At 34.3% G+C, this 14706-nt stretch overlaps 1 protein-coding gene and 1 non-coding gene across 2 annotated transcripts; one reads left to right on the top strand and one right to left on the bottom strand.

Annotated features, from left to right (window-relative positions):
* Positions 1–1467, top strand: LOC102612242 (lignin-forming anionic peroxidase-like). Its single transcript, XM_052431782.1, has 3 exons — positions 1–457; positions 617–779; positions 930–1467. Exons 1-3 carry the CDS (start codon positions 56–58, stop codon positions 1316–1318), a joined length of 954 nt encoding a protein of 317 aa, XP_052287742.1. The 5' UTR covers positions 1–55; the 3' UTR covers positions 1319–1467.
* A 13132-nt stretch (positions 1468–14599) lies between these two features.
* Positions 14600–14706, bottom strand: LOC127899498 (small nucleolar RNA R71). The gene has a single exon (XR_008051375.1). It is a non-coding gene; the product is annotated as a small nucleolar RNA R71 (small nucleolar RNA).

Genomic DNA, 14706 nt, shown 5'->3' with positions numbered 1-14706 from the left:
TATCCCATTTCATTCGTCATAGTTACTTGTAATAAGCACTAAGCAGCCTAATAATATGGCTTCCCTTTCTCAAATAATATTTGTCTCCATATTGTTGTTGATCATCTCTACACAATGTGAAGCACAACTCTCACCAACATTCTATGATGCCACATGCCCTCGTGCCCTCAAAACAATCCGAACAGGCATTAGAAATGCTGTTTCAGGAGAGCGTAGGATGGCGGCGTCCCTCCTTCGCCTCCATTTTCACGATTGCTTCGTTCAAGGTTGTGACGCGTCCATTTTGTTGGACGATTCCTCCTCCATTGACAGCGAGAAAAATGCACTTCCAAATTTTAAATCAGTTAGAGGATTCGAAGTTATAGACAGCGTCAAGTCTCAACTGGAGAGTGTTTGCCCAGGAGTTGTTTCATGCGCTGATATCGTTGCTGTTGCAGCCCGTGATGCTTCTTTTGCTGTGAGTAAATCATCATTAATTTTCTATAAGAAAATTACTATAAGAGACATAGTGCTAATAGAAATAGTGATAAACCGATGCAGTTCGGTATTATTAATCTTAATATATAATTCATCGTTACTTTCGGTTAATTAATTAATTTGAAAATTTTAATTACAGGTTGGTGGACCATCATGGACAGTTAAGCTTGGTAGAAGAGACTCAACTACTGCAAGCAGAAGCTTAGCTGAAAATCTCCCTAGCTTTACAGATGGATTGGACAAACTTATTTCCACCTTCGCTACCAAGGGCTTTAGCGCAAGAGACTTGGTTGCCCTTTCAGGTACCTCTCTCTCTCAGTATATATATCTTCATCTCATTATGTGTATATAAAATAATATATCATAATATATATATATAAAATAACATTTCTTATTTAATTATTACTAAATAATCAAATTGATATTAATTAATTGCTTCGTTTGAAATTCAGGAGCTCATACAATCGGCCAAGCGCAATGTGCACTTTTCCGTGATAGGATTTATAGCAATCAAAGCGATATTGACGCCGGATTTGCAAGCACTCGAAGACGTGAGTGTCCGGCTAGTGGTGGTGACAGCAACCTATCACCACTTGATTTGGTGACACCCGATTCTTTTGATAACAATTACTTTAAGAATCTCGTTCAGAAGAAAGGACTTCTTGCATCAGACCAAGTTCTCTTTAGTGGCGGATCCACTGACTCAATTGTTGATGAATATAGCAAAAATCGTTCAAAATTTAAGTCTGATTTTGCAGCTGCTATGATCAAGATGGCAGATATCAGTCCTCTAACTGGCACTGCCGGACAAATTCGAAGAGTTTGCAATCTTGTCAACTGATAATCAGTTGCCCAAGAATTTCTTTCAATTATTCTTAATTGTTTTATATTTCAACGGAGGAATTATCTATTCCTTCCTTCATGAAATTCTAATTAGCCAATTGTTTATTGTACTCTTTATTCAGTTAATAAAATCATGATAAATTTATTGTTGTATGTTTGCAAATTCTCTTAACAAAAGTACGAACGTTTTTTATATGGTTGATTGTATTTTAAAGTATTACCAGCCGCAAGGGTGGAGCTCAAGTTCTGCAGGGGCCATATTATAACATAAAACTTTCAAAACTTATTATAGAGTTTAAAAGGTGAGTTCACTTGTTTCTAAATAAGGAGAGAGAAAGAAAATTTTTAATAAGAAATTAATAATTGTAAAGCTGTAATTTGCTATCAAAATTAATGTTAGGGAGCCATATAATTTAAACGATAATTTTCTTCAAAGTTTAAAAATTGTGAGAGAATGTGCAGGGGTCAAAATGAAGATTTTATGCTAAAAGCTCATGATATTATCATTTTTTATTTAGGAATTCACTGAATTTATACAAAAGCCTTTAGGTGCCTTGGCACATCAACTTTAAATAATTATTGGCCTAATAACATACGATTGGGATAATTCTTAACTCTTAAGCTAGTTTTGAGTATTAATTAGACCATTGAGCCTCTATATGGCATTTACAAGTAGGGTCACACTATCTTATGAAAATGACTAACCTACCTTACCATATGACAAGGGCTAGGTAAAAGGATTGGCCTTTACGAGTGGGTCTACACTATCTTTTCACATGACATGGATTAAACAAAGAGACCAATCTAAATGACATATATATGTTATCGTATGTGTAACTAACATACACTTCATCTTCAAGGATAAGGCTCACTGTAACCCCTAATTAGGTGTTTGGCCATTAATTAGTAAACTTCTTAATTTTTTCAATTTTGTTTTCCAATATATGTTACTACCATGACACACTCACATACATGTATAAGAGTATGCTTTTACTTACATTATACATTTTCATAATTCGAAAAGAGGGGGAAAAAACAGAAGACATTATATATTTATCAGTATAATTTTAAAATGCAAGTAGTCAATTGTTGTTCTCGAGGCACAGGTTGATAGCTTGCAATATAAAAAACCGCTGCAATTCATTATTTAACATCAATATAAAGATAGGATAATCTAAAAACAAAACTTATACATCGTTAATTACAACATACCAGAACTCATGATCCGACACATTAAGGATAGGATTTGGGACATTTAAAAATTCCAATGGAGATCCTAAAGGTCTCGAAATCTGGGTTTGTAGAAATGTATGATAAGTAGTTTTAATAAAAATTATATATATGACATATCAGTTATAAGCATATGACATGTCGGTTATATGAGTATAATGTCATTTGTGATAGAATGACTAGAAGAGAAAATAGTAGGAGAGGAATCTCTAATCCCAAATTACATTAGCTTTACCCAGTATCTAACGATGTCCAATGATTTCCAAGTTGAATAGTTCACAAGAGAACATATGAACAGAATATAAGGGCACGAATCTTTCCCTTGTGGATTAATGGATCCAAGCAAGTGTCTGATTAGCTTACAAAGTAATAAGCTTGAGGCAACCTTCACTTCTTAAGTTAGGTTCTTATTCTCAGGAGCTTTTTACATTCTATGGATTGAAAAAAAAAAGTTATTATAATAATCAGGAAGTTGCTACAATATAAATGGAAAATAAAAGATGCTTAGAACACTCTAGCTTAATAATATAAATGGAAAATAAAAGATACTTAGAACAAGCCACACTCTGGCATAAGTGGCCGATTACATTTACAGCTGCAGAATTTAAAAAATATGTTTTTTTATATGCATTACATGCTCGTAATTAAAAAAAGAAAAAAGAAGAAAAAGAATACTTTATATATTTATCATTAGGAGTAAATGTAATATGAAAGAAGTAAATTAATTAAATTATTAGGCACAAGTTGATAGGATATCATAGACACAAATTATTTAATGAGTAATGAGTAATGATATAGTCACAAACTCTTCTACAAACTTATTTGGTATAAACTGATGTGGCATGATAAGATTGTTTGAATTAAATATCACTTACCCCATGTGATTTGTTTTTATTATTTTATATTTTCATTCAACTAATGAACTAATGGCATGTCACACTACTAGAAAAACAGGCTACTATGACAGAATTTTGATAGATATTAGAAAATTAGTCATTTATCACAAAAATATGACACATATGTGATAGAATTTTCATATATCAATAAGGCATGATAGATTTGTGATAGTTTCTTTATCTGTCACTTACACATGATAGCATATTATATAGTTATGAAATGGTGAGTTTAAGATTGGCCAATCTGGGCATTAAACAACACCGTGTCTTGAAGCCTTTTAAAAAAAATTCTAAGTGTTGGACACTCCTTTGAACTTCACATAGAAAACCCTAATTTCTACATCCAAACCGAATCACACAAAAATACACCATCACACTTGCCGACAACAAATTGCTGTTGTTCGTCTTTGTCGTCATCTTCATCCCCACTCCACAGCTTGCTGGCTATTCCCATTTCCCTTTTATAGCTTGATCTTCTTCAAGTTCGAGCCACTGTTACTGACTTCTTTCGGGAGAGGTAAGTGATTAGTTCTTTTATTTTTTTGAAGAGACAACAATCACCATAAATTTATCAAAATTCCTAAAATTATGCCAAAAAAAGGAAAAAAAAATAAAGCCTCTCCATGGCCTTATAGGACTGACTTCGAGTTCGTGGACTAACGTGTCAATGACTCCGCTTTATGGCCTTCGTGGAACGATTCCGTGACACGCGAGTGGCAGCGTGCTATTTACGTGGAGTTGGATCGGAGAAGATTGTACTACGAGGAGTTGGTGACGTGAGAAAGACAGCGAGTTAGCTACTACATCTTCAAATTAGGGTAAAATTTTGGCAGAATTTGAGCTGAAATTTAGTGGGTTTTGAGTGGTAAGACGAGGTTTTGAGAGAGGAAAATGAGTGTTTGGCTGGCGAGAAAGTGAGAGAAATTTTTTCAGTGTGGAGTGATGGCTTCTCTGTTTTTACTTCTTCATTGTTCTTTATTGAGTAGATGGTGGCGATACAAACTTTTAACATTGTTTACTTAATTAATTGATAACAATCTTACATGACTGTTATGATTTATCAGATAAATCAGTTAGAGAAGAATGGAGATGTTGTTGCTCAGGCACGAGCAATTACAGCAGTTTAGACATTCTGCCCCGTCTTTCTTTCAATTTTGTTGGCACACTAATAATTTCCTTAGTGACAAGTTAACCAAATTTAGAGGTATATGTGATTTTGATTTGACTTACTCTTAATGAAATACAATTAAGGAATTTTTCTGTTGTTTCTAGGCCTTTTGGAGAGTTCGGATTGAAGCAAAGTTTGCCTTAGCTAATACAACATCTAAGGTATTGTTATTATTCTCACCTTTATTTATTAAATATATTGAGCACATGGTAGGTCCACCAAAATGTATGCAAAATCTATTCACCAGAGGTGTTTGTATAAAGTGAATTTTTGTGAGAGACTATTCTTCAACTGTGAAAACTACTTTGGTATTTCTCAAACCCATTACAATTGATTGGTGCTTGTGTTTTTCTATTAGAAAGATATCTTCTGTAAAATCTTTGTGAACTACATTTTTGGAAATGCAAATGCTTTGTGTGGTGGTGATTGTGCTTATTTGCTTGGTCTTCTAGCATTTCAGTGAAATGATTTATTTTGACTTGTGCTTATGACTAACTTCTTGATAGAGAAACTAGGCCATTTATGGATGCACTGATATGAATCCTATAATTTTTCTCTTAATTGACATGTTGAACTTTTTGGAAGATATTTTTTTTATTTGATTTATCACGTATTGTGCTTTATTAGTTGGAAATGTTTTGGTTTGTGGACCATGTTGCACTTACCAGTTTTCAATATTGATATATGATATATACGCACTATTTTACTGGAAATTGATTGAGTTGGTTTGCTCCATCTGTTGAAATTTTATAAAAGTCGAAGGTTTGATGAGAATATTGGACTCCCCAAGTGAGAATCTTTCTAAGTTTGAAATTGTTCTGATATCGTTGCTGCAGCACTTTGTTAACGTTTTTGTTTTCTGCTGATCATTCCAGGCCAAATGATATCCGTGATTTTTCAGAGTATTTGTTCTTGAGGTAATGCCTTGAGGTAAGGTATGTAATGAGTTTTGTGAAGTGGGATGTGATAATAATTTTTCCCTTGCTTCATGTGATGAAATCACACATAATTTTCCCTTGCTTTATGTGATGAAATCTTTGGGTGGTTTGTTTATTTAGTGTTTTTCTATTTCTTTTTATATGTTAATTTTCATAGTTCTAGAGCAAGTCTTTCTCTAGTCATTTTGAAATACTTCCACATGTTGCTTCTTAGCCAAGATTGTCTTGCCCTAATGAACAAGTTAAATGGATTTGCGTTGCTTGGAGTCTCAGTGTAATATATGTGTTTAGAACTTAGATTGATAAACAAATTTGAACAAATGCAGTGGAAGAAGAATAAAGAGAAGATTAAAAAAAAGAGTAGAAATAAAGAAAAGGATGGTGAAACTTTAGGAGAATAGGGGAAATCAAGAGAAGAGGATCGAATTTTGATGGATTTTATTTAATTATGTAACTGAGGTTTTGTGTTGTTAAATGTTGTGCGTTAATTAATTTGTAATCTTGGAAAAATACTTTATCATGAATTGGGTTAATTGTAAGTGGCCAATACACTAATATATATTCTTCTAGCACTCATCTAAATGTAATATGTGTTTCAGGTGATGTTGGTGGCTCTTGGAAATTTATTATCAGTGTTCTTTTTACGAATTAATTGTTTTTCTAATGATGGGGTAGTGATTGAATATTGTAGAGAATTTATGAGCTATTCTTACGGATTTGATTCACCATGTATTTTGATGATACTATTTGTTGGAAGTTTCAAGTAATTGAAATTTTTAGTATATGGTGATATTCGGTATTTGATAGTTTTTATGAATTTGAACGTAATTTTTAATTTTAGTTAATTCAAATTTTAAAATGTGGCTTTTGTTATTTCTATTTCAAAATTCTGGAATTTAAATAATATTAATTAGTATTATTATAATTTCAAAATTAAAAATAATAATTTTATTTTTTTAAACCTTAAATCTCATGACAGAGAATGTGAATCATTAATATATGAAAGATTTTGAAAAAGCCCACCAAATTCAATATAATTTAAATTACCTGCTAAAATTTCCAATTAATTCTCAAAAGCCTTGCAAAACGACGTCGTTTGGTTCGCGACATATGCGTGATAGATATACAATGTCATAGGAACATGTGATAGATAAAATGTTGTCATAGATATGTGAGAGGGGCTACAATGATAGATGGAAACTCTGTCATAAGAGGGGTCGGATGACAAATATTCTCTGTCATGGTAGCCCATTTTTCTAGTAGTGTCAGTTTGTACAAGATAAATTTATACAAAAGTTTGTGGCTGTATTATCACCCTTATTTAATTAGCCAAATCTATTTCTCATCACAATTAAGAAAATCTCCTCAGCTTCCAATGCTTCCCTTCTCGTCCTCGTATTCCTAATAATAACCTTTTATTCTCGTGTTGGTCGTGATGATAAGAAAACTCCGCAAAGATTATGTCGGTCCAAACCCTCAAGTCGACTACAGTGACAATGATTGTGGCTCAACATCTAACCAAAAATTCCCTGGATCTGATCAAGATGGCCATGAATTATATGCCAGGCCGTTAAGTATCCTAATCTTGCTTATTATTGCATCCATTTGTGTTAACTAAGACTATGGCTTAAAATTTTCTATTTGTTATTCAATGGGAAATTTACATAAATGGCCACAAAACTTTTGCGTTTTTCAACTTTAATCCCCCAAAGTTTTTTCAATCAACATTAGTCAAATCCCAAAATTGAGGACCAAACTACCCTCATCACTCTCACATTTCTCTTAAGCCCAATTCCTCCCCCTCTCACCAAAATCTCATCACCGGAATCCCGTACACATCGTTAGTGGCGTAGATCGACAGCGGAGGCAGTTTTCGGCGACTGAAATAAGCTATATCACGTTCAAAATCTTCGAAGGTTCCAAAATCAAAGACTAAAATTGAAAACCCTAGGTGAGTTATTAAAAACCTGACTGGTTGTGTTTTGTTGTTGTTGTTGTGCTGTGTTGGTTGCGTTGGTGATGGATTGAGTCTTTGGGCTGTTGTTGGTGTTTAATGGCGGTGGTGGGTGAGATGCACGTGGGAAAGGGAAGGCTGGCGCGCGAGATGCGTGCAGGCTGGCACGCAACTCGCGCGTGCAGGCTGGCTCGCGTATGCTGATGAACATAATTTATACAAATATTTTACCCTTAATTATATAATTGCTAGTTATTTTTATTTGTTTCTTTTAATTAATTGAGTTATTTTATTGATTAGGGGATTAATTGGAGATTATGGATGAAAAATGCATAAGGAATAATAATTGGACAATATTGAAGATCAAATTAATTTGTGGAAGCAATTCATGAAAGGGGGCTTAAAAAGGACACAAATTAGAGTTTATGGAAATAATTGCCGCTTGTGAAGAATAAAAGAAAAGAGGAAAAAGGATGCTTAAAGGAGAATAATTGGCTTGTGCATCTCACGTGAATAGTTGGAAAAGCATTGACCATTAATTTCAAGTGTGCTTCATGTGCATGGGCTTAAAGTTGGGTGTGCTTGGCTTGTTTGAAAATCCTTTTGACTTGAGGATTTTGTGGTGGCGTTACAATATAAAAAGAATTAGAGGACAACCGCAAGAGAGGAAAAAAAAAAGAGCAGCCGCAAGACAGAGAGTATTCGGCAGCTGCAGTAGTTCGGCTTCCATGGCTAATTTTATTTCTTGTGTTGCTCTCTATTCAAGTATGTCTAGTTAATTTTCTTATACTGAGGTTAATGATAAAACCCTATTTAATGAAATAATTCTCTTATTTATTTAATTCCTTATATATGTTCTTTGATGATTATGATTTTTACTTCACATGATTAATTGGATATTATTAAAATCTTTTCATTAATTCTGTCATGCATTATTGATTGTTAGGATTAATATTCGATTAAATCTATGCTTGGATCTGTAAAGTTTATGCATGATTATCTTTGATTCTATGTCTTTTATTAAATTGTTTACATAGAGTACTTAGGAAAACTTTGACTCTTTGTTATTCAATATGTTTACATGGGATACTTAGATATCATACTATTAAGCAGAAAAAGATCCTACACAAGATTAATTTTAATTGGGCTTAATTGTTATATTTATGATATGACATAGATTGATTTCGAGTTGTTACTCTAAAATTGGGGATTAATTAATATTTAGGGTTATTATCATTTTACTACTTCAAGAATTACTAAATATCAAATTACTATAACAATTATTATCTCCTATCATTTTACTACTATATTTTTATAAAAAATATCATTTTATTACTTTTTCGTTACAACTATTAGTTGACCGTTAGTTAACCAGTTAGTTGAATAACAAAATAACAATTTCACCCTTCATGATTAAAAAAAAATTTGAAGCTTATTTTCAAAATAAATTTGTAATATATTTATTAAAATGGATATAAAATATCAATATAATTTTTTTTGCTAGAATTATGATATATGAATTACAAAATTTATCTTATTATTTTTTTAATCATGAAGGGTAAAATTGGTATTTTGTTAGTCAACTAACAATAATTGTTGTAGTCATTTGATATTTGTCAATTCTTTAAGTAGTAAAATGATAATAACCCTAATATTTAAATAATTACTAATTGAATAGTGGTGGATTCCGAAACCTTGGTAATTTTTGTCTTATTGATTTCTCATTTGCTTTAATTGTTTTCTTAGTTTAATAAGTTTAATTTCTTTTAAAAATTCAAATTGCTCAACTAGGTTTTAGATTTAAATTAGACTTTTTAATTTATAACAATCCATGTGGGATCGACCTCGTTACCACTATTCTATCTCTAGATTCGTGCGCTTGTGAGTATATTAAAATTTTCACAACATACGCTGCACGCGCGGATGGGCCTGTTACGTGTATCTCGCGTGCCGCAGGCCCATCTGTGCGCGCAGGATGCAGCTGTTGCGTGCATCTCGCGTGCGACAGGTCCATCTCGCACGCTACGTGCGCACACTAGCCTGTGTGCACGAGCTGTATGCTAGCTTGAGTGCATCTCATGCGCGACAGGCCGCGCGCTTAGTGCCCGTCGCACCAGGAGGCAACACCTCTTGGTGTGACAACAGCACCTGGACCGAGGAAAGAACCGAGAATGATGAAGATACCTTACGGCCATCACTTTCCCGGGCGTATCACAGTATGTGCAAATTAGATGTCATTGTTAATGCCATCCGGAAAAAATTCACAAAGCAGCAGTTGAAACTATTCAAAGATGATATATTTGGGCATTTCCTCCAGTGCTAAAGTTATCCGTTAAGTGGCGTAATTGTCCATAATATATTGTTTCGGCAAGTGTCCTATGGCACTGGAAATGACAAAGATGAGTTATGATTTCAAGTTGGCGACCATTTGATACGGCTATCGATTGGAGAGTGGTGCCTAGTAACGAGACTTTGCTATGGCGAAGATGTCGTGTTGACAAAGCATAAAACAATGCATAGGTTACTTAAGAAGTATTTTGTCGGCAGGTTTCGCGAGATAAATCTTGACCAGGTCGAGCAAAGATTTATGGACTTAGACTTCAGGGCTATGCATGACACTGATGCGCTAAAAATTGCCCTGTTTTACTTTGCTGATAGAGTACTAAATGAAAGAAAAGATCATTATCAAATCAATTTCAATTTACTTAACGAGGTAGATGACATAAATCACTTTCGAAGTCGTCTATGGGGTCGTTTGTCATAGGAAACAATATATGAAAGCCTTGATAATGCATTGAACAACAAAGCCAATAAATTTAAGAAGGAATGCACACAAAATCCCTCGCATAAAATTGAAAAATACAATATTTATGGCTTTATGTCTGCAGTGCATGTGAGTGAAGAATTTTTTTTTTTATAACTCAGCTTTATTATAATGAAACGTTTTTTGACTTTATATCTTTCCTTATTGAAGGCATGGATTTTTGAAGCGATTAAAGGACTACCATTACAATAGGCAGTGAAAATTAAGGGAATGAGTCCTCGAATCGTGCGATGGAAGCCCATGGCTTCTTCGAATATAAACTTCGGTGAAGTCTATTCATACCTCAACGACAACACTTTCTCATTGCTTTCTTATTTCATGATAATAGGCAAGGAAAAAGTTCTGTAATGATTATTCGGCGTGTAAGGTTCCCTCGTACTATTTCAAGACCGACTTCTTTAGCCTGATATGTTTGCTGATATGTTAACTGGACACCGTATCATTACTGCATGTCTGCTCTAATGTCATTTGACGTGTATATCCGTTTGTCCTGAATAAATTTATCCGTGATAAGATGACCAACAACCTGACTCCTTACTTGACGGAGACCACTAGGCAATACCTCATTAGAGCACGTGTGAACATTGTCAACTATTCTCACTACCCAAGGACCATTTTGCTCATTCGAACCTCTCATTGCGCGAAGACGCCATTTACATGATTCCGAAGAACAGTGGGCCTTAAAGCGTGTCATTGTAGACCGTGCAATCTTGGAATCAAACTTGTCTCGCAAGGCCACTTTACGTAGTTCCGGTATTAACTCATTGTTCTCAACGAACAACTTACCCACACCAATGTCAGCAGAATTATAGCTTCTAACTAAGTCTGGAACAACCAAGTTTGAAGGCAAAATTAGAGCAAGACTCACAAGGGGATTAACTGTTGTCCTCCTCCTCGAACAGGCCATTGAAGGAATAGGTTAGTTTTCTCTATTATTAATAGGAATATCATACTAATGCCCATCCTCATCATTGATAGGAATATCAAAATGACCAATGCCCTTATCATCAACTTTAGTATTAGAGTTCATACCTTGCATGCTATTGAACGGTTCCAAACCAGCATTATCAGCTTTTGTGTTGTTAGTGTCATTAGCAAGATCATCGTAACCGCGGAAATCATTATTGTGAAATGGAGAGTAATGTTGCCTGAACAATGTCCCTAAAGGTAACAACCCTTTTTCAACAACTGCTAACGTAATGCCGTTCTCATCAATGGTATCATTGTTTTCTTTGAGTGGAGAGTAACGTTGTTGGAACGACATTTACTATGGTAACACCTCTTCTTCAATATTGGGGACAAACTCGTTTACTCTAAACGAAGTTTCACTTTCCACAAGTGGCTCAGGATTGTCGGCCGGAACTCGAGGAGATGTAGTGACAAATATAGGGATGAATCCATAATTGACCACATCATAGGCCGTGTACAATACAACCTTAACCATTTCATCATTAAATATGTCCATTTGTAGTGAACATGCACGATACATTGTGTTACTAGACCTCAAAGTTGTCTTTATCGTCATACTATATTCGTTAGGATTTATCTGTAAAACTTCATACACCTTTGCCAGAAATTACTCAAATGTACAATTTTTCCGAACTAAAAATGTTGTATTCTTGGTATTCATTACTCCGTATGCCCATCTGTTAATGTCTCCGACCAACCGTCATAATATGATTGAAGCACAACGGAATCCATTAAACCTAAAAATTAAAAAAAAAAAGATATGAGATTACACGCTACAAAATATGGTAAAGTGAATATGCACTGCATTTATATGGATGAAATAAAGTATATGATTTTAAATTTGATTTGTCTTGTTGTAAGTTTCGAAACGATATATTATACGCCTAAAACGAACACATGTAGCCCAAGTTATGACTTTAAGAAAATAACTTAAATTTAATTAGACCGATAGTGGGACAGGTGCATGTCTCACATAAAACCAATGGGAACAAGTGAGACAGGCAATGGGACAGGTGTCTGTCTCACATAAAACCAGTGAAAACAAGTGAGATAGGCTGTGGGACATGTGCCTGTCTCACATAAAACTAATGGGTTTATGTGAGACAGATGATAACTCTAGGAAATGAGAGTTATTACATCTATTCTAGACTTGAATAAAGGCCATTTAGAAAGCAAATAATGTATTTTGATTACATTTTGGTGAACTTTTGCATAAACATTCATTTTAGTTGAGTCTTAACAAGTTTTACTTGAATCATAGTAATTTGTGCTAAAAACAGGTTTTAATTTGTAGGTTTTAAATTCATAAAAGGATACAGAGACATTAGATGAGAAAGAGGAGGAAAGAAAATGATCACAAAAGAAGGAAAGCACAATCGGAAATGACACAAGTGCTGTTGCGGATGTTAGAGCAACCAGCCAACCAATGCTGCAGCAATCTGGGAGAAATGCGGGAGAAAATATAGGCGCGGGTCAGCAATTAAATTACAGTTTGCATGTTTCCTAATTAAAACACAGGCACGCGCATGGGCGTTGGTTTGGAAAACCTAATTTGCAAATATAGCAAGAAGACATGCACCGCATAAAAGCAGTGGTGGAATTAACATTAAAAAACAATAAAAAAGGCAAGAAGAAGATCAAGATTAAAGAGGGCTATTCGGCATCATTGAAGCACCGACGAGGATCCTTAGACTTTCATCGTGCTCAACTCATATTATCTTTCTTCCTTTGATTGATTGGATGTATTCTGCGATTAGTATATTTATGTTTATTTTTCTCATTCAGAATATAAACTGAATTTACTTGTAGTTGAGTGACAAATAATCCAATGGGTTCTTGACTGTTTTTATATGATGTTATGATAATGCTGTAGCATTATACTCTAATAGTTTTTATGATATAATTGTTATTTCGGTTGACCACCCATTTAATAGTTTCAGTTAAGATAGAGCAGCAAAAGGGCATGTCTTAGCGGACATTATTAGAGTATTACTTGTTTTTAAATTGAGTTTCCTGGATTAGGTTATCTTAAATCCCATAAGGGCAATGCTTGAAATTAAGATTTGTGATATCCTAGACATAAGTGTTCACCTTGTAGGGTAGAGAGATTAAAGATCATAAAGCCATACATTAAATTTATGAGCAACTGGTCATTGTTAGTAGATTTAAAGGTATGAGATATCCAACATGCGATAGCTGCGGATGCAGATTTGTTCTACCTAGTGCTGCAGCACTTATCATAACAACCAGTGCTAATTTGGTAATCAACAGTCACCCCATTAGGAGAATTTGATCATTCAACTACTATATTCTCAATTGAACCTTGGACAAATTTAATTAAGTTTATTTTATTTCGATATTGCTTTAATTCCCATCTCTCACAATTATTATTTACGATAGAATTATTTGGCAATTGTTTATTTCGGTCTTTAGTTGACGTGCATTATTGTGATTGTTTTAGCATTTTGAGTAACATCAATCCCTGTGGAGATGATCTTGAACACTTATCATTTTATTACTTGTTGTGTATACTTGCACATTGGCATTGATAATAATTGATTATATAAATCAACCAACAAGTTTTTGGCGTCGTTGCCGGGGATTGATTGTTTATTTTTGGAGTGTGAAGTAAATTGCGATAGCACCAAACTTAACTCAATTAATTCTATTGATTGGCAGATCAGTACGTGCATGCACAAAAATAAATATGAGGTATTCCAAGTCGATCCTGAGATTGAAAGGACTATTAGGAGATTGCGAAGAGAACAAAGAAATTCAAAGACTGCTTCAGGCATGAATAACTTGCAAGATGAGGGAAATTTAAACCCTCATGGACCTTTACAGCCAGCAAACATTCAAGAAGAGTGGAATGAATATGCTAACGGGAGATAGCTAGGAAATAACAATATTATTTACATGGCAGACGACATGGACCGAGCTATACGAGGTTATGCTGTGCTAACTCCTCAAGTTGTCCATCCTGGCATCATCAGACCTGAAGTAGATGCTGCCAACTTTGAGTTAAAACCAGTGATGTTTCAAATGTTGCAAACAGTTGGGCAATTCAATGAATTGCCAAATGAAGATCCTCATCTCCATCTTAAATTGTTCTTGGAAGTAAGTGATGCTTTCAAAATTGCTGGAGCAACGCAAGATGCCTTAAGGCTGAGGCTTTTTCCTTATTCCTTAAGGGATCGAGTAAGAGCATGGTTAAATTAATTACCATCTGATTCCATCACTACATGGAATTAATTGGCTGATAAATTCATAATGAAATATTTCCTACCGACAAAGAATGCGAAATTACGGAATTAGATTATCTCCTTCCATCAAATTGAAGATGAAAGTTTGTACAAGGCTTGGGAAAGGTTCAAGGAATTGCTCAGAAGGTGTCCTCATCATGGTAT

Source organism: Citrus sinensis, chromosome 8 (assembly GCF_022201045.2).
Source record: "Citrus sinensis cultivar Valencia sweet orange chromosome 8, DVS_A1.0, whole genome shotgun sequence".
Lineage (NCBI taxonomy): Eukaryota > Viridiplantae > Streptophyta > Magnoliopsida > Sapindales > Rutaceae > Citrus > Citrus sinensis.
Note: the sequence above shows the minus strand (reverse complement) of the source record. Positions and strands in the feature narration are given on the sequence as shown.